Genomic DNA, 27,666 nt, shown 5'->3' on the forward strand with positions numbered 1-27,666 from the left:
GCATGATGTTGAAGACCTTAGGCATTCTCAAACCTGTTTACCTGCATCTTTTTCCCTTTCTGTCTTTACACATTTCCTCCTTTTTCTAGCTTGCCCGTTTATTTACTAAAATCCTAAAATGTGCACATATACACACACACCATACCCCTTACGCTGTACTGCATTGGATGGTTTTGTGCTCCTAGAACTCTCGTTTTATTTTTCAAATCTTCCTTTTACTGTGCATTTTATTGTGCCTTATGTGCTCCCTACTTTTTTCCACCTCTTCTCTCAAAGATCAGATATCAGAGTTTCTTTTTTACTTTCTTTTAAAAAAATTGCAAAGTACAGAGCTAACACTAGAAAAACCCGGTTTTATCATCTCAAACTAGTGAGAGTCCAAATCATGAATATATCCAACCATCTTACCTTTACATGCAGTAGTGTTATCAGTATCAACATTTCTAGTAATATTACTTTGAATTCATGATAAATGCTATTATTTCTACAGTGGAAATATCTGCTTGAGATATCAAGGAGAAGATAGAGTTTTCTGATCTTCTTAACAAGTAGTTTAATACTGTGAATAGATACTAAGATAATTTAAGCAAATAAAATATAATTTACTAAAATGTGCCTTCCTTTGCATTGTATACTAAGCATTTTGCTCAGTATCTGAGATGCAAAAAGTAAAAATGTGTCCAAATGTCATTTTAATATAAATGTAAATATTTATTTAAAAATATTGATAAGAGTAATGCTATATATTTCAAAATTGTTTTAATATAGCACGTGAATACCATTTCTCTATGAAAGTGCCATACATTTTAAATTTATGTGTCTCTGTGTGTATATGTATATGAAAAACAAAGAAGTTATAAATCTCATGAACATAGACTATTTACCACCCAAATTTATTACTTCAAAAGTTTATAATCAACCACAAAATGTAAACAATAAGAATCTAATATAAAAACATTTTGTTGTAAGACTTTTCCTTTGGTTATTGTATGTTTATTGTTCATTCATTCAACATATGTTCTTATTCTAGACATAAATGCACAGGATTTCCTGCCCTCTGGGAGGTTACGGTCTTGCCAAGGAGACAAACCTTAAGGGGCTGATTACACAATGAATCACTGGATCACCATGTGGTACGTGGTGTGAAACACAGGAACAGGAGATCTAGGGCTGCATAACAGGATTTGAAGGCAATCGGGAAGACTGCCTTGAGGAGATACAGGGGCTCATTCTTGAAGGGCAGGTGAGGGGTGTGTGTGTGTGTGTGTGTGTGTGTGTTGTGGGAGGAAACAGTGAAACGAACTAGTCCTAAGTAGAGAATGCCTTATACAAGAACCCACAGGCAGGAACTTAGCATCTTCTAAGCATTAAGAGAAGTGAAAAGAGTGTGGAGTGAGGATGGGTGACACAGGAGCATCCTGGTGTGGATGGTAGGACCTGGTTCCTCAGAGTATTGTAGCCTTGTTAAGTATTTCCTGTTTATCTTAAGAGCAATTGCAAATTAATTAAGGGCTTTTAATAATTTACATATTTTGTGTGTGTGTGTGTGTATGTGTGTGAAATAGATACATATTTAAAGAAAGTCTTCTCTAACTGCAAGGCAGAGAATGGATTGAATAGAAGAAAGAGTGGATTGGATACAGCAAAGTCTTACTACCTTACTGTGATGCTCGCAGAATATTTTTTATTGAACTAGTTTAACATCTATAGGGAAAATTAAAAGAGACAACTTGAGGATTTGTTTAATTCATACTTCACAAATACAAAAAGAGATTACAAATATTGAAAGCTATAAGCTTGTGTTAAAGTTTACAGTTCCATTATCTTGAGTTACAGTCTCTTTCTGAACATGATTAACATAATAGAATCATTCTGAAGTGTATACACACAAAATGCAAGTAGTTGCAGCTTTTACATCTATTAGGTTACTAAAGCAATTGTGATGAAGGATGTTTCATTTGCCACGCTTTACAGGAAGCCTCAGTAGAGCCATGCTGTCGGTTAAAATCACAAGGTAGCTGATGAAAACAGGAATTAAAGTTAGCAATGATATTTCAGCCATTATAATCTGTGAATAATGTTTGTTACAAATGAAAGAAAAGCAAAAACCTCATTTATAAAACTTATAGACAAGTAAACGTGAGAATTACATGTAGGGACTATAACATGTAATACATTTAACTATATGGAACTATGTGATGCTTTAATATCACTTTCTCCCTTAGTACTTGTTTTACGTTTCTTTTTCCTAAATAGGATTTCGGCATGTGACAATTAGAAGTTAGAACTGGTGCATGATGATTTGGGTCATTTCTGCTTATTTCAAGTGCAGTTCACAAATGCGTATGGTTGTATGACAAAATGAATTAAATGAAACCAGGTACTTTGGCGTTATGGGTCTTTAGAAAGCATGTAAACATCTTGTTTTACAAATTATAGAGTTAAAATTTTTACATCATTTAGTGTTTCAGTTAACATAAACCCCTGAATCTTGTGTAATTTTTCAAGACTACAAGGGTCTGTTAACATTTTTACACAAATCTTATCTAGAGTGGAATTTTATATTTAGATATGGGCTGTTTATGTACTACCTATGCTATGGCTATAAAATAATTAGACTTAAAACATGAACTTACCAGGCCAGGCACAATGGCTCATGCCGTTAATCCCCCAGCACTTTGGGAGGCTGAAGTGGGTGGATTGCTTGAGCTCAGGTGTTTGAGACCAGCTTGTGCAGCATAGCAAAACCCCATATCTAAAAAACAAAACAAACAAAAAACAAAAACAAAAACAAACAAACAAACAAACAAATTATCCAGGCATGGTGGCACATGCCTGTAATCCCAACTACTCAGGAGGTTGAGGCAGGAGAATCGCCTGAACCTGGGAGGCAGTGGCTCCAATAAGACAAGATTGCACCACTGCCCTCCAGCTTGGGCGACAGAGTGAGACCAACTGCCCTCCAGCTTGGGTGACAGAGTGAGACCATTTCTCAAAGAAAAGAAAAAAAAAAGCAACCTACTAAAACATGTGCATTCATCTACAGTCTATGTACAAATGCTTCCTACATTTTTTAATCAATCCTGTAAATACACATCTTTTGGGAACTGAGCTTTAAAGTTTCAACTAGTATCTAAAGTCTTACATGGCAACACTACAGGGCCTCCTGCAACCTCTTAACTGTTTTTTTTTTGGCCATGTGTGGTATTGATATGCCATCTACCTACTTTATTTTTACCAATATAGAAAAAATTGTCCTTCATACCTGCATGCCACTGTATATGCTGCTGCCTCTGGCAAAAAAAAAAAAAAAAAAATGGCTGAGTTAAATATAATGTTTCTTGAATCCTATGCAGCTCATCTTTCTTGGATTCCATTTTTATTGTGCGAGAATATCTCCTTAATTAACTTTTAAAGAATGGATGTGAAGGAAGGAAGTGTCTTTGTCCTTGATATCTAAAAATATTTTAATTTACTTTTACAAAACATTATTAATTTAGCCAGGAATTAAAATGGGGGTTGAAATAATTTGTGCTGGAACTTTTGAAGTTACTGGTAAAATGTCTTTGACTGTCTGTTCCTCCTGAATAAACTCTATTGATCATGTGATTTGTATTTTTTCTGAGTGTCTTGAAATTGACTTTTCTTTATTTTTCATTCATTCTCATCAGCATTCAATTGGTCCTTTACATTTGAAGCTCCATTTCTGTTGTCAACCATGAAATCTTTATTCTTCCATTATTTATTTTATTATTACCATCTCATATTTTCTCTTTTTCTGTTTCTGGAACTTCTTAATCAATTATTGAAGCTCCAATATTGATCTTTTTGCTCTATGTCTTTTAACTTTTTTCTTGTAGTTTTAAAATATATATTAGCTTTATATTTTATAATATTTCTAAAATTTTATTTTTGTCTTTCAGCCTATTAATATTTTTTAAATGTAGCATTTGTTTTATATTCCAATTTTTTATTTTATGATTGCTTATTTTTTACATATGTTATTGTTTTATAACTGCAGTACATTTTCAAGCATCTCTAAATAGATTAATTAGATTTACTACAAAGTTCTACTTAGTTCACTAATAATGGCAGCTTCATCTTCAACATTGATCAATTCATTCATTTTGATCCTTCTGTTTTGTGTTGTTGTTTATCTCAAAAATCTCATGAAACTTAGTCATATGTTCTTATAATATAGATGTTTTAGAATCTTCCCATACATGGAGCAAGAGCAAATGGCTGGATGTTGTGACTCCATCTTCATGACTTTCCCAATGGAAAAAATTAAGAGCTTTATTCGGAACTGCTGTTAACCATACTCAGAGCATTCTTATCCAGAGACATTGTTCCGTATTTTTATAGCAAGGATTTCAGTTTTTTTCTTAAGGTTATTAGCTGTTACTATGTTGCCAATCGTGTTGAATGTGAAAGAGTATGGGGCCATTAGACACAATGTGTTCTTGTGAAATATGGTGATTCAACAATGCCCCACTCTTATTCCACTTTAAAATTTGAAATTCTTCTGGGACATCATCAGTGCTTTTTCCACCTTTTTTATTAAGTCACCTATATATTTATAAAAATCTCTGGTTAGATTTCACTTTTCTCTCAAAGTTTTCTGAGTTTATTACTATCCTTACTTCTTTACTCTCATTTAAAGATGATCTGAGGAGGAAGACATGAAGTACATATGGCCAGTCTCATTTAAACTAGAAACTTATTTTTTTTTATCCTCAGTATCTTACATATTATCAGATGAATAGTACTTGCACAATAAATATTAATTGCATCCAATTGAACACAGAAAAATAAGACAAATCGCATTATAGTTTTACTTGCTTTTGACAAAAAGTATTAGGTGGTAAATACTTAATTTATCAGGCTCAACTATGAATAATGATTGTTGTCTATTTTAAAATCTAGTTTATTTCCAGAGAAGAGGATGTAAGTTGCCACTTATATGCATATTACAAAAGGAAACAACACAACACCTCCCAAAAATGCACCTTACTCTGTTTCCAGAAAAACTTACAAAAAAAATTAGTGAACATTTTTAAGTATATATCCTCCATATTTACCTTCTGACAGTATGATTAGACATGTACCTTTGTGTGGGTGTGTATATTTATTGTCACTGTGTATTTGTTTTAGTATCTCTTTCAGAGAAAGCTTGTTGCTTTGGAATATCCTTTCTTCTTTATTTTGTAGAAGAAGCATATCCCAGATAAAAGTCTACATTCCCCAGTATCCGTGTATCAAGATGACTTTATTTTGACTGGTGAGATGTCAGCAAATAAAATGTATTGCTTCTAAAACATCTCCTTAAAAAAGAGTGGTTATGACTTCCCCACCCTTTTTCATTCTACCTCTTGAAATGTACGTGTGAAGGCAGGGCCCCAGTCCTCAATTTGGACATGAAAATGGAGCCCACCCCCTTGGTATAGCAGAAAAGAAAGTTACACAGACCTTGGATCTCTGACAACATCAAGACCGTCTAACTTACTCTGGATTTTTCAAATATATCAAGGAAAAAAAGAAAGAGTTAAATAATACAATTATGGTGCTTGAGATGTTTCAGACTGCAAAGAGAGACATGCTTAGTTGCTTTAGGGGATAAGAACTTAGGAACAATGTGGAACTATGTCAGGAGCTGATTGGCCTCATCTGTAAGAAACAATAATATTGTTAATGAAATATGATTCCTCTAGAAATCCAAAGACAGGACTAGGAACCCAATGCAGTTCTAGTCTTCCCTTTGGAAACAAGCATTTAGTGAAGATCTCCTGAGCGACTTTTTCATACTGGACGTTGGACATTTTCAGAAGTCAAAAGAGGCCCAAGTCACTCCTAATTTTAAAGTTTTTATAGATTATTCTACATAAATAAATACAAAGAGAAGTTAACCAAATTGTGAGATAATTTAAATGTTTCCATTTATGACATTGTTTCTAACGCAAGTAGAATTCAATACAATTTTACCTTTCAGAAGATAACCAAGGGTTTATTCACACATATTAATTCATATACAGTCTATCAGAAATACTGCGATCTAGCAGCAGAATACAGAGTTGTAGGCTGTATAATGAAGTGCTTATTTTCATCCTGTCAGTAGATCATTAGGATAGGTGGGTAGAGATTTTTCACATTTTATATGAAGTGTGTGTGCGGTGACTATGAACTCAGGGCAAAGTGGCCTTCCTGTGCTGTGTCCTTGCTGGAATATCCTCACTGTTGACTCCACCACTTCCTGCCTTGCCTCTGTTAGGCTTATATGAGGGCTCTTCCAGAAGAGGATATGCCGGTTGCTATCCTATATATTATGCCTGTATTGGACACAGTTTTTTTACCCACCAGCATTTGGACTCAGCTACTGAGAAAGATCAAATAGTTATGGGAAGATAGTGTTTTTACCTGTCTCCTTCTCCTGTTAGAAATTCCTATAGCTCCCATTAATTTCTCTTTTCAGTTCTTCACTGACAATGCCACCATATTTAAAATGTCATTGTTTTTATAAGTCAACCTTAAAGATTTTACAGGAATCTATAAATGTTCTTGAAAAGGTTTCAGTCAGGGTTAAGTTCCTTATTTCTCTCCATTAAGTTTGTTATTGAAAATTGTTGTGGTTGAGAATTGTTGACAAGGAGGAGCTAAAGATTCACTCAAATTCAAAGAAGTATACATTTTGTTTTGTTCTTAAGGCAATTGAATTATATATTTTTTATTAGACAATATAAGCAAGATTTAGGTTCTAAATATACTTGGTGCTGTATGGAAATTTATTTGAAGAAAAATATATACTTAAACTCTTTTGGTTGTTTTGGAGTTGGACTCAACTGCTTTTTGTGTCAAGCTTTGGAGCAAAGCTTTATGAGTTAGGCAAAATAGGAAGAGAGCTCACCAAGTCTCACCAATTCTGTATTTTTCTCTGTCTAATCCATTTTATATGTCTTTCTGGGCCATCTGGAATTGGAGGGATTAAAGATGGTGAAAATCAGATCCAACCATGGAAAGCTGGGGTAGCATGGAAATATTGGCAATAAATGACTTTTTTCATAGTGTCTATATTTATTCAATTCCCTCACTAGACAAATTCTTAGTGAATTCTTACTATGTGCAGTCACTGTGCTCTCTGCCAGGGATAAAAGATGGAAACACATGCTTATATGTTCTGGGGAAATACACATAAATAGACAGTCCTAATACATTAAGGCAATTGTAGTATTAAAAGGACAAAACACAGTGGAGCATAGGAAAAGGAGCTACTAATAGTTTTCTTATCTTGCTACTTTGCTGAATTTGTTTACCAATTCTAATAGTGTTTTGGTGGAGTCTCTACTCTTTTCTAAATATAAGATCATATCATCCACAAAGAAAGTTAATTTAACTTCTTATTTTCCAATTTGGATTCCCTTTATTTCTTTCTCTTATCTAATTGCTCTAGCTAGGACATCTGAATTCCACTCTAATGATACTTCTATGGTGCCATTACCCTTATTCATTGTAGTTTAGGATTTGTAGAAGTAATATAAACTGAATTTGGATTTCCACAAATAACTTAGATTATATAATTATTTAATTTTGTCTAAATCTGCTTTTCTGTTTCAAAATTAATTAGATATATTTATCCATATGTGAAAATACTGAGCTCATGTGATTCCTAACTCGTATTTATCACTATTCTTAATTATTCCAGTCTACTCTAGCTTCCTTTTTATACATGGTTTTAAAAACCTCCTGGGATTTTCAAACACAACTTCTGCCATTATCCTTGTTTTAAAACTCTCTTTGTTTCACTGTGATTAACCAAGTCCCTCACAGACCCGAATAGCCACAATTACTTGGACAAATGACTCAATTTCAAGTTTGAGATACATTTTTTCTGGATACCTGATGTTTACATGTGGATGTTCCCAGGTTTGTGATTGATGCCATGCTATCTTCTCACCTCCAATTGTCTGCAAAAAAATCTATCCCTTCAGTCCTACTTTCTTTCATTTTGTTTTTTCTTTAATTTCTATCATGCCTGTGGTTACTATTCCTTTAGGTGCAATTTCATACTTTGAAATACCTTAAGCAAAACAGAGATGTGCAATTATAAAGATATAGTGGATTCCTTTTCTAGGTGATTTATTTACTTCTCACTTGGCTGAAATAAAATCTAATTGGTTAAGTAAATAAAATGCAGCATGCTTTAGTATGTTTTCCACATAGCATCTGTAAGTTTTACTTATTTTATTTCTTTCTAAATCATTTAGCTAATGTTAAACATTTACTATTCAACCTTAAGAGAAAGGGGAAGAAGCCCTGCCCTTTGCCACGACATGGATGGACTTGAACGACATTATGCTAAATGAAATAAGCCAGATACAGAAAGAAAAATATTGCATGATCTTACTTATATGTGGAATCTAAAGCAACAACAACAAAATCAGTGGCTACCATGGTCTGAGTTGGGGGTCAGGGGATGGGGAAATGTAAGTCAAAGGATGCGGAATAGCAAATATGTAGGATGAACACATTGAAAGATTTAATGTACAATATGAGGGCTATAGTTAACAATATCGTATTGTGTTTAGGATTTGTGCTAAATGAATAGATTGTAGCTCTCTTGTCGGGGAGAAATGGGTAACCGTGTGAGATGATGGAGATGCTCATTCATTCCACTGTAGAAACCACTTCCCTGTATATGCATTTTATAACCTAATGTGTACCTTAAATATCCACAATAAAATTTATTTAACAAATGTTAACATTTTCTCAGAATCACTTTATATCCTTTTAAAAGCAATAAAATGTTGATATTATGTAACTGATGACTTCCCGCATTTGTTCCTGTTTCTCCTTCTCTGAATTTGATGTGTATTATCTATTTCTATGTATTGACTAAACTACCTGTGCTTCTGTGCCTAAACAAGATATATCTGCTGAATATATTTTTTAATATTTGTTGAAATATTCAACATTAGGTTCTCGAGATTTATCTCCGCTGATACATATAGCACTAGTTATTTCTTTTTAACTGCTTTGTATTTGCTAACACAATCACTTTTTAATAGATATTTAGGTTGTTTCAAATTTCTTGCTATAACAAAAATGAAAAACCTACAGGGTATATCCTTGTGTATTTTCAACCCTGTGAACATCTATCGGACTTTCCCTGGCATAGTCGAGGCTGTGTTCCTAGTAGAATTGCCACAAAGTATGTACCTTATTCAATTTATAAGATATTCTTTAAAAGTTGTCTGAATTGACTGAATTTACATTTGCACTGACAATGTATAAGTCCCAATTATACATATCATCACCAACAACTGAGATTATCAGGTTGTTTCACTTTTACCAAATCATTGAGTTAGAAATGTTATGTTGTTTTTTCAAGTTTGCATGACCTCAATTACTAGTAAGACTGAGTGTGTGGTTAATGGTGTTTGGAAATTTGTATTCACTTGATGTGAATTGCTACTTCATAATCTTTTTTCCACTCATATGTGTGTACACATGAACATGAACTCTAAATTATGTTTTATTTATTTATTCACCTGAGTTGATATCAATACTATACTGTTGCTTTGCTTAAGAAAGATTTGGACTAAGTTTTGTGCTTGGAATTAATATGGCTGCATCAGGTTGCATTTGGATATTTGCCTGATGTATCTTATTTCTATAACTTTATATTGTCTTTCTGTGTCTCTTTTTGACAACAATCACTACTTTTATCCATTATTTTAATCTATTTACACTCTTGTGATTACAAATGTATTGGCATCACTTATTCTATTATAGAGCAACTTTCATTTATGGTGCTTTATGTTGTGATAAAATTTAAGATTTCTTATTCTCTGCCTTTTTAGATTTATTGAATTTCCTTTATTCACTTTTTATTTCTTATTTATTTTGAAAGTGATAATTTTATATCTGTTATTTCAGTAGTTTCTCTAAAATTTGCACCTGCACTTTTGACTTATTAAAGTTAATCAGTATCAGATAGATAATAATTTTCCTCACACACACAACAAAGACAATGACCTTAAATAGTTTAATTCTGATTGTCCTACAATCAGACATGTTCTTTTTCCTAGTATTTTAGCTTCCCATTTTTCTTACCCCGTCCCAAATTAGTCATTAATATATTATGTTCTGTAATCAATGCATAACTTGACTTACTTGTTTACCAGTACCTTTGTTTATCTATGCTTCTTGCATTCCAGTTCTTCCTTCTGATTATTTACCTTTCACTAAATTTTCATTTATCAATACTTTCAATACTGAGCTAGAAGAGCAATATTCTCTCAGTCTTAGTTGTCTAAAAATGTCTATTTCTCTCACTTCTGTATCAGTTAAACTATATTAACATTCCCAATTACTTTTTCAGTATGAACCTATTTCTAAATTATCTTGGGACCACTGTTACTTGTGTGAAAATCTGTCAGCCTAATTTTTGTTATTCTATAAATATTTGATGTTCCCTTTTTTGTTGTTGTAAAACTTTTATCATTGTTTTTCAGTATTTTCTAGTTTCACTATGGTATGTCTGGGTGAGAGTTTGTTTATATTTTCTTGTTTGAAACTCTGTATACTTTAACTAGAGGACACTTCAGTTCTGAAAGTACTAATTCATTGTCTGTTTGAATACTCCTCTCACTTCTGCAACTCTTTAAAAGAAAAATATGTGGTACTTTATCACATCATCTCAAAGGCTCTCACAGGATACTGCTACCTAACTCTCCAACCTCATCTCTCACAGTACCCTTGAGCCAAAACAGTCTTCAAATCAGTCACACTCAGGTGATCTCTTCTGTCAGAGGGCCTTTATCAGGCTCCTTCCTGAGCAGACTGCTTGAACCACTCTTCTGCCAGTAAGCTCCAACTCATCCTTACAGAAGGCTTCACTGACCTTTCTGATGGGATCTTCCTCTTCCCTTATAGCATCTTATATTCTTCAGAGTACCTGAGCTAGTTGCACTTTTACAGTTACTTGTTTGAGGATCTAGTCAAAGTCAGGCCCTTCCACTGGATTCCCTGCTCCATGAAAGCAGTGTTTTGTTTGTTTTTTATTCTCTTGGAATTTTATAGGCACTTGGGACATAACAACATAGAGACTGAAACCAGGTAGGAAGCATAAAACAAGCAGGAACTGAGGTGGCATTTATTCTTCCTGAAAATCAGCTTCACTTCTCTCATAAAAGACATGTTTTCTCTCCTTTGCTGCAGAATTTACTACAATAAAACGTGTGGGGTAGATAACCTCCAGGTGAAATAGGACAGGGACCCATGAGCCAAGACTGTCTCTCTACCTCTCACATTCTTTAGACAGCCTTTCACTTTAGTTTCTAGACAGAGCTGGTGAATATGCAACCAACTCGGTGGTCATTCATGGGTAAATTCTTTTCTTCCCATTTTCTTCTAGAATAACTGAGCAAGTTTTGAAGTAACAACCACTTCCAAAAATCAAATTGGAAGGAAAATGCTTTTTGCTCACACTTAAACTGAAGAAATAACCCTCGGAGCATTTACCTAACAAATCCTTGCCGAGTCCCTAATTAATACCGGTTGTTATGTTAGGCCTTTAGAATGCAATAGGAAAAATTTTAAGGATGTGTCAGAGTTAACTAGACTAAGAGAAGAAGGAAGAGCATTTCAAGAAGGAATAATGTTTTGTGCAAACATTCTGTGGCAGGAAGCAGACAGGCAATTTTGAGAAGACCAGAGAGACTTGGAGCAGAAATACAGAGTTGAGGATTGAGAGTTATTTAGGAGCATGAGACAGTGACTGGAACCAATTCATACTAGCTAAAATGCCAATCATATTTTTTAAAATTTTGTGAGCTGGTTGGTTGTTAAAAGTGAAACTGGGCCAAAGCGAGTGGATCATGAGATATGCGTTCGAGTCCAGCCTGGCCAACATACTGAAACCCCGTCTCTTTTTGTATTTTGTAAAAATACAAAAAAATTAGCTGCGTGTGGTGGCAGACATCTATAATCCCAGCTACTTGGGAGGCTGAGGTGGGAGAATTGCTTGAACCTGAGAGATGGAGGTTGCAGTGAACTGAGATCGCATCACTGCACTCCAGCCTGGGCGACAGTGTGATACTCTGTCTCAAAAAAAACCAAAAAACAAAAAGTGAAACTGTATAAACTTATAATTAAACTAATTACATTAAAAACAAAAGTTTTCTAATTGTTCCCTGTTACTTTAAATTATTTTACTGCAGTTCACTATTATTTGTGCTCCTGAGTTTATATATAGTATACTTTTTAATTGTGTGCTACTGTACATTTATTCCCAACCTCAGATTCAGTAATGTCGCATTACTAACCTGAAATCAACCACAGTGGGATTTTCCACAAAACCTTTTGAATGAAGACTTCCTTACACTGCCAAGAGCCAGTTGATAAACACCAGTATTCCACTGAGTGAGACCGTGCAGAATCCTGAAGTCTGTCTTAAGAATTAATCTTTATCACAGGAGAAATGAGCAGACATATAAAGGATTTAAATGGGGAGTTAACAAAAGCACATTTCTGCCTCAAAAAAAAAGAAAAAAGAAAAGAAAAGAAAAAGTCATTGAGACTACTGAAATGAAAAAGGAAGTAAAGTGGCTTTAGATAGTCCATATGGCAAATCATAGAGGCTCAGAGTAGGATGACAGAAGTGAAAATGGAGGAAAGTGAATGGATTTAAGATTCATTATTTAGGAGCTGAAACAGAAGGACTTGTTCTCCTGACCAGAAGGCGAGCGAAAGGGTGGTATCCCATATAGTTTCTGGATTTCTGATTATTCAGATGGGAGGTTTGTACTGTCGTTTGCTAAACTAGAAAATACTAGAAGAAATTTGTGGAATTTATTATATCTGTTGAATGTTTTGAAACTGCTGAGTTTGCAGGCCTTTGAGATATCCAAAGACTGAACCCTGGTGGCATTTACCTACCTGCTGGAATCAATCACTTAAGAGTCTCGTTGGGAAGAAGTAAAGTCTATATCCTGTCCAACATCTAGATGCTTTTGGTGTTTTCATTTTGAGCCCAATCCTGCCACCATGTGACAAAGAGCCAATTCACAGTTGATTAAACTTAGACCTAAGTAAAAGAGGAGGGAACAATCTCCATGTGGAATGAATGGATGGAAATGTGTGAAATGAAGGAACTGTCTCCTTACATAAACTATTTTTAAAACAGCCCATTAACTTTTCCATTCTCCTATATGTATAACAGTACATATATGGTGGCTATGAGAATAGCCTCCAAGACCTCTGAATGCAGAGTGTAAATGACTGAGGACCCTGATGCTGTACTCTGAAAGCTAGCATTTGAGCAGTGACCACACTGCTGCTCCCAGCCAATGACTGAACAGGGCAGAGACACTAAGGTAGCCCTGTTATGGGAGATGTCAGACTCCCCAGTATCCTTGCCAAACTCTCCTTAGAACTGCATTGTCTAAGATACTTCCATTCACTGTTCCTGTCTTCACAACCTCTCTCCTTAACATGGGTGATGACCTGCCTTATGCTCTGATACCTCTGCCAGCTTTATCTGAGTCCCTGGCTCCTCTGCCTGGTGCCTGTAGTAGCCCTTGACTGATGTGACTTCCTGTCATTCCCCCAGTGATAGTAAACGTCTGCTTTTTATTAGTTTAGCGTCCTGGGCCCAGATAATTTCCTTTCCCTTTCTGGAAGGTGAGGCAGCTTTTGCTTCTACCCTCTCTCAGAAGCAAAAGATCGTTGCCTGTATCTTACAGGTTGGAGGGTTTCTTGCTAACGCACCAGTAAAGGTTCTGCTTTATAAGAGAGAACAGTGTGAGAAGTGGATGGGGTTTTGTGCCTGTGTGCCCAACAGGGGCTCTCTTCCATCTCTTTTCTCCTCTCAGCCTGAGAGGTCTGTGAAAAGGAGGCCATGAGTGAGTACAGATGCTACTGTGTCTGAGACTTCCCAGGATTCTAAATTGTCATAATAGCACATATTCAACCTTTAATTAGTCATCAAAGTTTTAGTCGTTTTCTTTACCCACTCTGATGGTTGCTGCTTTTTTTCCTGTGATTTTCTAAAGGTTGAACAGTTGATGTCTTCTGTATATCCTCAGAGGGCTTGAAACTCTTGACAGTTCAGTGCATTTGGTTGCCTTGTGAGGTCAGGTCTCTGTTGGTATCAAGAAAAGTTATGATTTTGCAGATGATCTTTTCTTTCTTATTTCAAAATTGGAAGCAATGTTCTCCTACAGCTTTCTACATGTTAAGCAGAAGGGAAACACTCTCTGATTATTTTAAAACATCAGTTATATTTCTGCATCAGGTTTCATATTTTATGGGTGGGTATATCAGAGTCAGAAATAGAATCCATATATAAATCATATGTTATGTTCTAGGCATGTGAAATTATGTTATCAAACAGTTGGTCCTCTGTGTGATGGTCACTATTCTGTAAATTTATTGACTGAAAACATCAAACAGCGATGGAATGCTCAGTTCAATATCAGTTAAAGCTTCCATAGCAGATTTCCCCTAGACAAAAAGACATTGTTTCTAGTATACTTTGTTTGGGTCATTCTTCAAAACAATTACCTTGTCCTTTCCACTAGGTGGTTGACCAGATTGACACCCTGACCTCTGACCTACAGCTGGAGGATGAGATGACTGACAGCTCCAAAACGGACACGCTGAATAGTAGCTCAAGTGGCACAACAGCCTCCAGCCTAGAGAAGATCAAAGTGCAGGCTAATGCACCGCTTATTAAACCCCCAGCACACCCATCTGCTATCCTCACGGTCCTGAGAAAGCCAAACCCTCCACCACCTCCTCCACGGTTGACACCTGTGAAGTGTGAAGACCCCAAAAGGGTGGTTCCAACTGCCAATCCCGTAAAGACCAATGGCACCCTTCTACAAAATGGAGGCTTACCAGGTGGACCTAACAAAATTCCAAATGGAGATATCTGCTGCATACCCAACAGTAACTTGGACAAGGCTCCAGTCCAGCCTCTGATGCATAGACCTGAAAAAGACAGATGTCCCCAGGCAGGGCCTCGAGAACGAGTTCGGTTTAATGAAAAAGTACAGTACCATGGCTATTGTCCTGACTGTGATACCCGGTATAACATAAAAAACAGGGAGGTCCACTTACACAGCGAACCTGTCCACCCACCAGGAAAGATTCCTCACCAAGGCCCTCCCCTCCCTCCTCCACCCCATCTCACTCCTTTCCCACTAGAAAATGGGGGAATGGGAATAAGCCACAGTAACAGCTTCCCCCCTGTCAGACCTGCAACTGTGCCTCCTCCCACTGCACCAAAACCACAGAAGACGATCTTGAGGAAATCAACCACTACAACCGTGTGATGTATGCCATTAAAAAAAATGTTTTTTTTTAAATTTTCTATATTATAAACATAAAATAATAAGTAACGAGCACTTTCTACTCAAGCAATAAAAAGCCCAAATATATTAATCCTGCATTCAGCAAAGTGGCATAAAAATCACCTGGTAAGTATGCAGCACATTGCTTATATCCTGGGTATGCATTATTTTAAATGTTGTATCATTAAAAACCTCAGAATGATGAAAAATACGAATGCATTGTTTTTGCAATTGACCTATGACAAACTGTGAACCTGCAGATTTCACCTATTTTGATTTACTATAAGAGCTGGGATTTGATTCATTTTATTTATGCCTAAGTCATCTATGCATTAACATGTCATATTCTTAACTTTGATCTAATGCTTTTTACTAGGAAATTTTAATACTGAAGGACTATTTTATTATTTTTTTCTAAAGATGTTTGTCACTAGTTTTTCATTATTAAATGCTGAGGCCAATACCAAGAAGTTTATTTTCTATATTATACAATTATGAATTACATGCTCAGCTATATATGTAATAAAATACTTTGGTCTGTGGAAATACTGTTAAATCAATAAACAATAGTAAATAATGACAAAACCAAATGTTCCTCAGAATTAAACTGAAGTAGTGGTTCATTTAATCTCATTTAACATTCCTCAAAATGGGCAGCAAATCTGATAGAGTTTGGAGAAGTTACAGTGAGTGTATATCAGAATTTTCTAAATGAAATATCATATTCCACATCATAAATAGAAATTTACACACTACATATTTTATATTTCCATTTGGTACTTCAAGAGCCTTCTGTTGAACTCTCCCTATGTTGCCAAGCCCTCCTCATACTCAGCATTCTTCCAGGACGTACCCTAAACTGTTACATTGAGGCTGTAGGGTGTTTTGCCTCCTGCATTAGCAAACTCTTTGCCTCCCCAAGGGAACCCACATTTACAGGAGAATTATAGGGGGAAATCTGAATGCTTCTGGTATCAGGACGTGTTCAGCATTGGGCATAAGTTTTTCCCCCTCAGAGTTGAAAGATACCGCGGGCTGTTGCTGTCCTCTAAAAGACAGAGAAGGAATCTTTCCTTCTAACATCAAATAGAAGTCCTCCTCTTCAGTCTTATCTACCAGCGTAAGAAACTTTACCCATGCATGGGCCAAATTTAACTTCCAATTGCATTCATTTCAATTGATGAGATATTTTGTCCTGGAGCTGGAAGTGAGTTTCTCTCCCCTAGAGTTATGATGAGGACAGGTTCCTGAAAACAAAATTGGTTCATTTAGTGGTAAGAGTAGAGGGTGTCATCTTTTGTGGAAATGTATTTATTGCACAACTTGATACAGAATCCGATGGCTTTTATGAATATTTGGCTTTTGCTCTCAAAATTGTAATCTTTGCACAGGGAAGTAGCCTTCAATCATATTTCTTTCTTGCCTTTTTCAAGCTAGATCATGGTAATTTAAATAGCGTTTTTGACAGCTTCCTATTAAAAATGATTATATATTTTAGATGGAATACAGAAAGAAAATAGGCCTTATTTTTTGAAGGGACAATCAAATGAGTAAAAAAACAGAATGTCATGTTAAATATTTACTCAGCATTATGTTTCGTAGGTGTTGGACATGAAGATAATGAAAGCAAAATAATCAGACATATAATAATCAGAAAGTTACAAAACATAGATCCATAATCAAGAAAGGCCATAATCTAAAATTGGTATCTGTATTATTAAGAAGTTTAATAGATATGAGCCAGGTAAATAAATAATAAACTTATTAAATACCAAAATAATGTGTTCTTAACTTTTTAATGCATGCATTTAGTCTTGATATAAATAAAGCCAGGGTTTTATCATATTTCTAGGGTTAAATAATTACTTCATTTCACATGTCTATCAAGAGCCAGACCGTTCAATATTATACACAGTTGTAGAAGACATGTAGTTTTCTTTCTTCAACCCATCTTTCGTCTTCCACCAGTTACTGTGACCTAATAATCAACCTATAATTTAATACTGTGACACTTTTCAATGTCTGGGATCCAAACCTGATCCCGAGGTACAGCTTTCTAGCAACGACACATCACCCACAGAACAGATCATTTCCGTGCAATAAAGCAAGATGAATAAATTGAAACATTCAAGTTGGTTGCGTAAAGACATTGAGCCAGACACCTAGAAACAATCGCAGAATTCCAAATCCATTTCTCTTTCTCTAAGTATAGACAAACCTTCTCCATGAAAGACCGTATTTTTCTGTGTGATTGGTGACATATACCAAAACTACATTTGTTTTTATTCAACACATAAATAACTACTGGCTTAGAAATCTGAGTTAAATACCATCCCCCAAATGTTATAGTTTTGACCTTGCTAATAAGGACCTTACTCTTTTAATTAGTTTATTCATAATCAACATTTAATGTTAGATTACAGCAGTCTTAGGACTTATTTTGAATTTATTTACTCCATGCTATTTCATTTTTTATTAATGCATGGAATATATTGTACCAATATGTTTTCTTGCCCAAGTGATAATATTGCCACCTTCATTGGAACTTAGTTATAGTTTTACATATATACAAACTTGTAAAACAGAAAGCAATTAACATAGAGCATCATAATATTTGCCTGCAAACTTATAATTAAAATGTCATAAGTAGCAGCACAGTTTTTGTAATCAGCCAACATTGCTTTCAAAATGTAAATGTTGAAGTGCAAGCTCTACACATCATCCATTAAATCATCATAAAATAGAGTACATACTTCCTCTTCCTAAAGACCATAAACAGAAATGTTTTCCTCAAATACTTGAGAGTGGATTTTGGTAACAATGTGCATTTGAACGCTTTTATTTACACATAGTGTTTACCACAGAGCCAGCATTCATACTCCTTTGAAGGTGACGTTTCCACAAAATGTAAAATGGTAATACACTTCTTATGATAATCTCCATTCATACTGTAAAAATAGGGCATATTTCAAAAGGCGTGGTACTCATTAATTAAATTGGAATACACAGGGTTTTTTGTTTTTTTTTTTTACTTTAGACAAAGATTTTTCCCATTTTTGGAGTTTGTTGTATTTCTACTGATGAAAGGTGAAAAGAAAATAAAAATTGACCAAAGTTATCTTCCACCCACCAATAGTTGTAGCAATTATAAAGGGAAATAAAACACATTTTTAAGGTCATGCTTAAGCCAAATCTAAAAATATCTTCACAAAAATACAAGGGTATACAAAAACAGAAATTTTTCACTCTTCCAATTTATGTTATTATATCCATTTCTTCCCTCATTCATTGAATAATATTGGAAGAAATGAATCTACTATTAGCAGAAGTGGTTTAATTATCCTAAATTATCCTGTGTTTGAATTATAACTGCATCCTAATTATTCAATGAATAAAGGAATATGATACAGTTGATACAGCTTTCTGTGGACAGATGAGCATGACCGGAGTAGCAGCTACTCACAGTCTCTGAAACTATACAAGACCTTGAATCTACAAAGTTTAATTATAGCTCTTTCTGGGCGCTCCATGAAGAAAAGTCTGCATAGTTCTGCATATAATTGCACAAGGAATGGTGTGATCAAGTCACGAATCACTGCCTTGACTGAATTTTTTTCCATGGATTGTATGTGATAATGAGATGCTGAGTCTTGTAATTATCCTGACGATTTTGTTTCTTGCTTCTAATTCTCTGTCGGCAGCACATCTTGCTATAACCTATGTTCTAAGTTGTAGCAAAAGATTACATTGCAATGTACTTTGATATAATACTGATGATTTCTAAGTGGGGAAATGATTTATGAGCAATAAAGTTCTATAAAAAGCCATATCACGAAAGTAGATAAAGTGCACAGCATCAGGCAATTACTAGACATTTTCACAAAATCACATCACATTTTCTGGGTCAGCGTGTAGCTATGACACATTTAAATGTTTACAGTAAACATTTTGAAGTTTTCAAATTCTTCAAGTTCCATGATTCTGAAATAATGGCAGATGTGATGCTATGATTAGGGCACACGGTGGTGTTGAATATAAAACTGCAGTTAGTCTTCTCTTCATGGAGTAGCAATTATGAAAGCTGTCATTTCATTTGAAGCACTTGGATTTATCATTCTGATCTATTGGGGAAAAAACATCCTGAAGTGTAATATAAAGAAGCTTTACAAATAACTCTGTCTTTAAAATATGGTTAAGCTGACATGGGGTATGGAATTGTGTAAAGACAAAGGGAAAATAAGGAGGAAATGTTGCTTATAATTTATAACTTCTAGACTCATCAAATATAGGTAGACTAATATTAACTTCTTTCTCAAACTTAACATATCTCTAATACTAATACATAACATAGGAATTAGTACACTTATTTACAAATGGAGTAATTCCAGACCTCAGTTTCAATATTCTGCCAAAATTTTCCCCTTGATAAGTATTGGGCTGGCATTTTGTGCTGCCAGCATGACTCACCATGCTTTTTCCCTCCACAGTATCGCCACTTAATTGTGTTCTTCATAGCCCCAAACTTTGTAAATGTTTCCTTTATTTCGATCAGTTATTTTGGCGCTTGAAAGGGATTACCTAATGTTGTTTTGACATTCTTAATGTGTTTGATCTTTGCAGAATATGAAAGGGATTTCAGGCAATTTAGCTACCATCTAAAATGAATGAGCTGCTGAATAATGCAAGCCTCATTTTCTCATGTATTTTACCAGTGGCTTCACCTTTTAGTTTTTTTCTCTATGTTAAAAGACTATTATTTTGGATCTTTTCCCTAAGAAGTTCTGATTCCGTAGAATTATGCCATTGACCCTGAATTTGTCACTATCATACACTGGTGTTTCACTTGTGAATTTCATCTATTTAACATTGACCCCTAAAGCCAAAAGTAGCAATAGATCTACTCCATGGAATCTCTAAAGAGTGCATTAAAACTCTCTCTAATAAAAGCATTTCTATACTTTTATTATTAGGCTATGGATATGATTTCCCTGTATTTCATAATGTAATTGTCAATTATCCTAACCACTCAAAGGGATTTTAGACCAGCTAAATAAAACAATGTGTGCCTCAAGTGGGTCAGGGTTCATGGTAGCAAGATGCGTACTATCTAATCCTTATCAAGGGCTTACTTTACTCTAAACACTCTTCTAAGGGTTTTACGTGAATATAAAACATTTCCTCATAACATCATTTTTTTCCTTCAACCTGATGTCTTGGACACAATTATTATCCACATTTTACATATGAGAAAACTGCAGTTTTGGAAACTGGCTGCCCACAATCTTGGGGCCAGTAAGTGGTCAAGCGGAATTATAAGGCAGACAGTCTGCCTCCACAATCCATATTCTTTACCATCTTTCAGCACCACCTAAAACATCGATCCTGCATTGTGTACAGGTAATCTATAGAGTTGAAAGTCATCATTTTCTGGAATTTGCCTCAGAAGGCTGTTGGGAGATATAAGATAGAAAAATAAACGTATTTCTGTGTTAGCCAAGACAGACTAGGCTGTATGCTATGATAACAAATAACTCCAGTATCTCAGAAACGTCTGAGTTCTTTGTCATGAACTCTGTCAGAGTTCATCCTGAGCCTGGGAGAATCTTCAGAGCAGGAGTCTCTCAAGTGGTTTATTCAATAGTAAAGACTGTGTTGACCCTGGGAATCCAACATTCTCATCAAGGATCATCACAACATAGTAAGGGGCAACTGGAGAATCTTACTGATGCTTTTACATCAGTTAACATTAATGCACAAAAGATTGGTGCTTTGATGCCCTTGCATATGTCATTGGCCAAATCTAGTCACGTGGCTGTTTTGTAGTCCCCCTATGCCCAGAAATGGAAGGAGATCTGCATATGGGTGTGGGCCCAAGTCATAGCCATCACAGTTTCAAAGGGGTAATTTTTTAGTGTTTGAATATTTTATAGACTCTTGAAGACTTTATTTTCTTTTTATATTACCTCATGCTCACTTAATCTCTTCATAAACTAGGATGTCATTTTATTTTAAACACAGATAGGAATGAATCTACTATAACTCTGCTAAAAGCTTAGTGGGAGGAATTAACAACATTTAGTATGATGAGGATTGAGGTTTTTTTTACAACTATTAATAACCATATTTGAATTCTGTCTGAGAGTAGTCACCAACAGGCAATTGTAAGTTGAACACTTTAGAATTTCATACTAAATTTTCAGTTGGCAAGTTTCTGAATAAATAATCTTTGAATTATAATTAGGTTCCTAAATGAATTGTCCCCCTAATATTACATAAACCTAATTTGAAGATACATACTAATCTCTCCAGAATAGCCAAATAAATATCATGATGTACTACAGAAATTTAGGACCATGATGATGTAAATTATGATATATGTATATATAATATTAATGTAGACGACAGTATATTAGGATAAAAATATCCATTTGAAACAAGGAAGTCTGTGTTTGAGTCTCGATCCTCCCAGATCTTTTTTTTTTTTTTGAGACGGAGTCTGACTCTGTCGCCCAGGCTGGAGTGCAGTGGCCGGATCTCAGCTCACTGCAAGCTCCGCCTCCCGGGTTCACGCCATTCTCCTGCCTCAGCCTCCCGAGTAGCTGGGACTACAGGCGCCACCACCTCGCCCGGCTAGTTTTTTTGTATTTTTTAGTAGAGACAGGGTTTAGCCCGGATGGTCTCGATCTCCTGACCTCGTGATCTGCCCGTCTCGGCCTCCCAAAGTGCTGGGATTACAGGCTTGAGCCACCGCGCCCAGCCTTCCTCCCAGATCTTAAGTGCTCCTGATAGAATTACTCAACCAGGTTTGAGATTTCGTTTAAAGTATAGATAATGGTGCCACTCTTTCTACCTAGTGGGGCTGTTGGGTCATTAAGTGTGTACCCTGAGCTTACCAGGACTCCCCCATTACAATGTAATAAACAATATCAGCAGAAGGATGCTACAATTACACAAACCCCAGATGAACTTCTAAGGCAATGGGACTACAAGCTTTAGTTCTTTCCTAGACAGCAATGCTGAAATGCAAAATGGATGAGGCAACATGGATATGCAATTTCAGGATTCAACAAGTCTGCAACCTTCAGTTATTGAATAGGCAGAGCCACTAAATTATTCTATTTCATTCTTTGCAGAGGTCAGAAACATGTCCCAAACTTTTATAATATCTTCTAGATTGGTGCTAACTAGACTAGGTATGGTCTCATAGGAAATTACTATTTACTCAATGCTTTGCTTTAAATTTTACTGTGTTATTCGCATGGAGTAAAAGCTCTTCTGCTAACACAGAACGGGTTACACACATAGTTAAGGTCAGTTATATTTTCTGTTTATTTACTCAAACTTCAACTCTTTCTCAACGCATGTCTTTCTTGTAGTAACATTTATAGAAATGATATGTATTACCCCTGCTTAATTTTATCTAATCCTTCACAAGGTCTTGGTCTTGTACTCATTCCTCAAATTACGTGGTTTCACACATTTTATTTCTAAATATGTATTTCCCTAGTAACATTAATTGTCTATCTTCTATTACCACTCAGTTTCCTAACAATTTCCCCGGCATTCCTCCTCTGAAGGACGCCACCTGACAACACGTTGTTATGAGGCCCTAATTACTTAATAAATGTGAAAATACTAAGAGTAAAACCTTGAACAAATACAAATCATTGTTATTAATTTGCGATACTTCTTACCAAATTATTCGTGTTCTTGGTTAATATGGTGGGTTGTTTTTTATTTGCCTTAGTTGATGCTAACGATATTGTTTTCATCTTATTTATAAAGTAATCACTTTACTTAGATATTTTTGTAGTTTATATTATCAGGTAAGCCTAATGATTTTCTTAGAACCTTACCGATTCATTTGCAGAAGTCTCATTTTTGATGGATTACATTTTGTGAATTAGGAAGTCAGCAAATGAACATGATAGAATTCTAAGAAAACTGAACCAAAAAGTATGGTTTATTAAACTGTTTTGACAAGTGTAGCCTAGTTTTAATTACAATAACATGTAATAGCACATGAATAAATGTATTTAGAATATAATTCGTGAAACTAAAGTCTAATACATAAGTAATCTTTACATCTTCTAAAAATATTCATATAAGAATAAATCATCTTTTGTTTAAAAAAAAAAGTCTAGGTTTATGGTTTAAAACTTAATTTATCAGTGATATTTTAAAAATTCTGACCAAGCATTAACTATTGCTTTGCTTTAATAAAAGTTTGTGATATATCTGAATACATATTTCAGTGAAGGGCATTTCAAAAGGACTGAGAACTGGAGTCCTATGGTTACAGTGATTTATGGCTTCACACACTCACCAGTATGAATATTGCCAATAAAAGTCCAAAAATATCATCTGGAACTATTATTTTCTACCAGTTCAAAACACTCTTTATGACAAAAAAGGAGTATTTGGGTTGATTTATTTTATCTTCTTTTAAAAACTTTATAGTTGTATCAAATAATGACTGTATCTTATGTGATATTGAAAATACAGTACTGAAATTCTGGGTTTATAAAACATTTCTTTTTCTAAGTGGACTTATCAATCGGTTATTAGGGAATTAAAATTAGCTCCTCCATATGACTTCTCAATAATTTTTCTGATTACCTAGACTCCAAATTTTAGCTATAGTTAGCTTTTCAATCTCTCATTTTTTTAAATCTAAGTAATTTTAACTTTTTGCCATGTCTTCCTTTATAAAGTCATTCCCAATGACTCTCCTTAGATGGGCTTTTGTTGTCTCCCTTCTGAAAGTTGCATTTGCCACCTGCCTACCCATTTGACCTCTTGCCTTAGTTTCTACTCCATCCTGCCAATACCCAACAGAGAAAATTTCCTCTCACCATTTCATCTCAATCCAAAAATTTTGATGGTTTAGGACTGTCTGCTGTTTAAAATTCTTACCTCTGGGCTTGGCAGTCCTAACAAAAACACCTCAAAGTCTATCTTTATAATCTCCCAATCTAGCGACCCCAATACTGAGAAGGCTGCTCCAGCTGAGTAGTCTAATTACTGTTCCCCTGACATGCCTTGCTGCACCTTTTCCTGGATTTGTGACCCAGCCTGAAATAACTTCGTTTTGTAAGCCTTGCTCTGTAGATTTTCACCATTTATCTGAATCTTATCCTAACTTGTAAAAAAATCTATTCTAATCATATATATATATAATCGGGGCGGTGACTCATGCCTGTAATCCCAGCGCATTGGGAGACCGAGGCGGGTGGATCACGAGGTCAGGAGTTCGAGACCAGCCTGGCAAAGATGGTGAAACCACGTCTTTACTAAAAACACAAGAATTAGCCGGGCATGGTGGCAGGCACCTATAATCCCAGCTAGTCAGGAGGCTGAGGCAGAGAACTGCTTGAACCTGGGAGGCGGAGGCTGCAGTGAGCCAAGATCATGCCACTGCACTCCAGCCTGGGCGACAGAATGAGACTCCATCTTAAAAAAGTAAATTAATTAATTAAAAATTAAAAATTAAAATAAAGAAGGGAATTCTGTCACATGCTACAACATGGATGAACCTTGAGAACATTATAAGTGAAATATGCCAATCACAAAAAGATAAATATTACATGATTCCACTGAGATGAGATATCTAACACAGTCACACTAGGGTAGCAGAGGGGAAAAAACAAAAATAAAAAAATAAAGCAGTCACACACATTCTTTCAGTCCAGTTAGTGTTGCCATAACAGTATACCTGAGACTGGGTAGTCTAAAGAAAAGGGGTTTACTTGGCTCACACTTCTGGTGGCTGGAAAGTTCAATACTGAGCATCTGATGAAGGCCTCAGGCTGCTTCAACTCATAACACAAAGCAGAAGTGAGCCAGCATTTGCAGAGATCACATGCCAAATGGCTGGGCAGGCTCTTTTTAACAGCCAGCTCTTCTGGAAACTAACAGAGTGAGAACTCACTCCCTAGGGAGAGCATTAATCTATTCATGAGGGATCATGAGGGATCGCTTCCACCTCCCAGAGTGCTGGGATTACAGGCGTGAGCCACCGCGCCCAGCCCTTTTTTTGTTTGTTTGTTTGAGATGGGAGTCTAGCTCTGTAGCCCAGGATGGAGTGCAGTGGCAAGATCTTGGCTCACTGCAACCTCCACTTCCCAGGTTCAAGCAATTCTCCTGCCTCAGCCTCCTAAGTAGCTGTGATAACAGGCGCTTGTCACTACACCCAGCTAATTTTTGTATTTTTAGTAGAGACCGGGTTTCACTGGGTTGGCCAGGCTGGTCTCGAACTCCTAACCTCATGATTCGCCCACCTCATCCCCACAAAGTGCTGGGATTATAAGCGTGAGCCACTGCGCCCAGCCAGGGATGGTATTTCAACATGACAAATATCCATAGAGACAAGGATACATAAATACATAAGAAAGATAAACACTAATTTCAGGATAGGGATTTAACTCTTACGGGTTTAGGAAAAAAAAAATATTTGGAAGATGTAGCCAGAGGACTTCAAAACTCTTTGTTTTATTTCTTAGGCTGGGTGATAAAAAGCATTTTTTGTGTCTGATTTTTAGAGATGGGGTCTTGCTCTGTCACCTAGGCTGGAGTACAGTGGTGACATCATAGCTCACTCCAGTCACTAACTCTTAGGCTCAAATGATCCTTCCTCATCAGCCTCCCTGGTAGCTAGTACTACAGGCATGCGCCACCATGCGCAGCTAACTCTTTAATATTTTATAGAGATGGAGGTCTCTCTCTGTGCCCAGGCTAGTCTTAAACTCCTGGCCTCAAGTGAGTCTCCCATTTCAGCCTCCCAGAGAGCTAGGATACAGACGTGAGTCACCACACCTGGTCAGTAAAAAGCATTTGTAACATTAACAATCCATGTTAATTGATTCCTCCAAAAATAATGAGGTTTAACCCAAAGAAGGAAAGGTTAATGGTAATACACTGAGATTGTGGCTTGACATAATATAATACTTTTTAATTGTGATTATAAGACTGAAAATTAAGTTAAGACAAGTTCTATCATTTCTTAGACACCAGACTACAGTATCTACAATGGATGTTTGAGCCCAGCAGTTTGAGGCTATAGTGCTCTATGATTATAACTGTGAATAGCCACTGCACTCCAGCCTGGGCAATATAGCAAGATCTTCACCTCTAAAAGAAAAACAAAACTAAGGCCGAGTGCGGTGGCTCATGCCTGTAATCCCAGCACTTTGGGAGGCCAAGGCAGGTGGATCACCTGAGGTCAGGAGTTCAAGATCAGCCTGGCCAACATAGTGAAACCCTGTCTCTAGTAAAAATACAAAAATTAGCCAGGCGTGGTGGTGCGTGCCTGTAATCCCAGCTACTCGGGAGGCTGAGGTAGAACTGCTTGAACCACGGAGCCAGAGGCTGCAATGAGCCAAGATTACGCCACTGCACTCCAACTTGGACGACAGAGCAAGACTCTATCTCAAAAAACCAACAAACAAAAAACTACAAACACAACTAATGTTTATGAATAAAACTATAGTTATTGAAATCTTTTATAATTATATAATAATCAGTGCCTACATCTTTTAAACAAATCTGTGATTATGTATTCAGAAAGCATCAAGAATAGATTTGTTCAAACATAATTTACTGTACATTGTGTACCATTACTCCTGCTAAACAAATCAGATTTCACAGTTAACAATATTACTTTTGATCCAAGCATAAGTTAAAAATTAACAGGCCCACAGTCCATAATATTTATGTTCCAAATTAATTATAACTGAACTTCATCTATACAGAGCCAATTCTTCACTCCTACATATTTTGCCTTCACCTTTAACAATACCTATTTTCCTTCTACTTACTGGTCCTTCCAAAGTCTTTACAGTTTGTACCTGTATTATACATATCAATTTGATATTTTGATGAATGAAACATCAAGTTTTTAAAATGCAAATAATACTGGCAAGAATGTTGTGATTGTTTTTCTCAAACCTGAACTGAAGAACTCCAGTAGTTTTCAGTAACCTACTGAAGTATATCAGTTCAGCAAACTTTGCTCTCTAGATTAGGCCCATAATACTTACTAAAAATTTATAAAGTTTATGGATAATCAAAGAAGCTAAAATTTTAAACTACAAAATAAAAGCCCTATACTGAGGATGGCAATAACCCCCAACACAGTTACTAGAAAGTCCATGCAAGTAGAAAAGACCAGAATCTACAAGAAACAGATACTAACTAAACTTCCAACTTTATATAAGGCAGACCATCCAGTTAAGAAAATGTGGCACATATACACCATGGAATACTATGCAGCCATAAAAAAGGATGAGTTTGCGTCCTTTGTAGGGACATGGATGCA

At 35.8% G+C, this 27,666-nt stretch overlaps 1 protein-coding gene across 2 annotated transcripts in view; it reads left to right on the forward strand.

Moving 5' to 3' along the window:
- PRR16 (proline rich 16) overlaps window positions 1-15,940 on the forward strand; it is a 223,256-nt gene extending 207,316 nt beyond the window's left edge. Inside the window, exon 2 of one of the 2 annotated variants that reach the window (XM_011963689.1) lies at window positions 14,577-15,940. In XM_011963689.1, the coding sequence (XP_011819079.1) occupies window positions 14,577-15,332 (756 nt within the window). In that variant the 3' untranslated portion in view covers window positions 15,333-15,940. The remainder of the gene's footprint in view (window positions 1-14,576) is intronic. The other variant, XM_011963690.1, reaches the window with a different exon arrangement.
- Window positions 15,941-27,666: the final 11,726 nt, after the last annotated feature.

This window comes from Colobus angolensis, unplaced genomic scaffold (genome assembly GCF_000951035.1).
Source record: "Colobus angolensis palliatus isolate OR3802 unplaced genomic scaffold, Cang.pa_1.0 Scaffold62, whole genome shotgun sequence".
NCBI lineage: Eukaryota > Metazoa > Chordata > Mammalia > Primates > Cercopithecidae > Colobus > Colobus angolensis.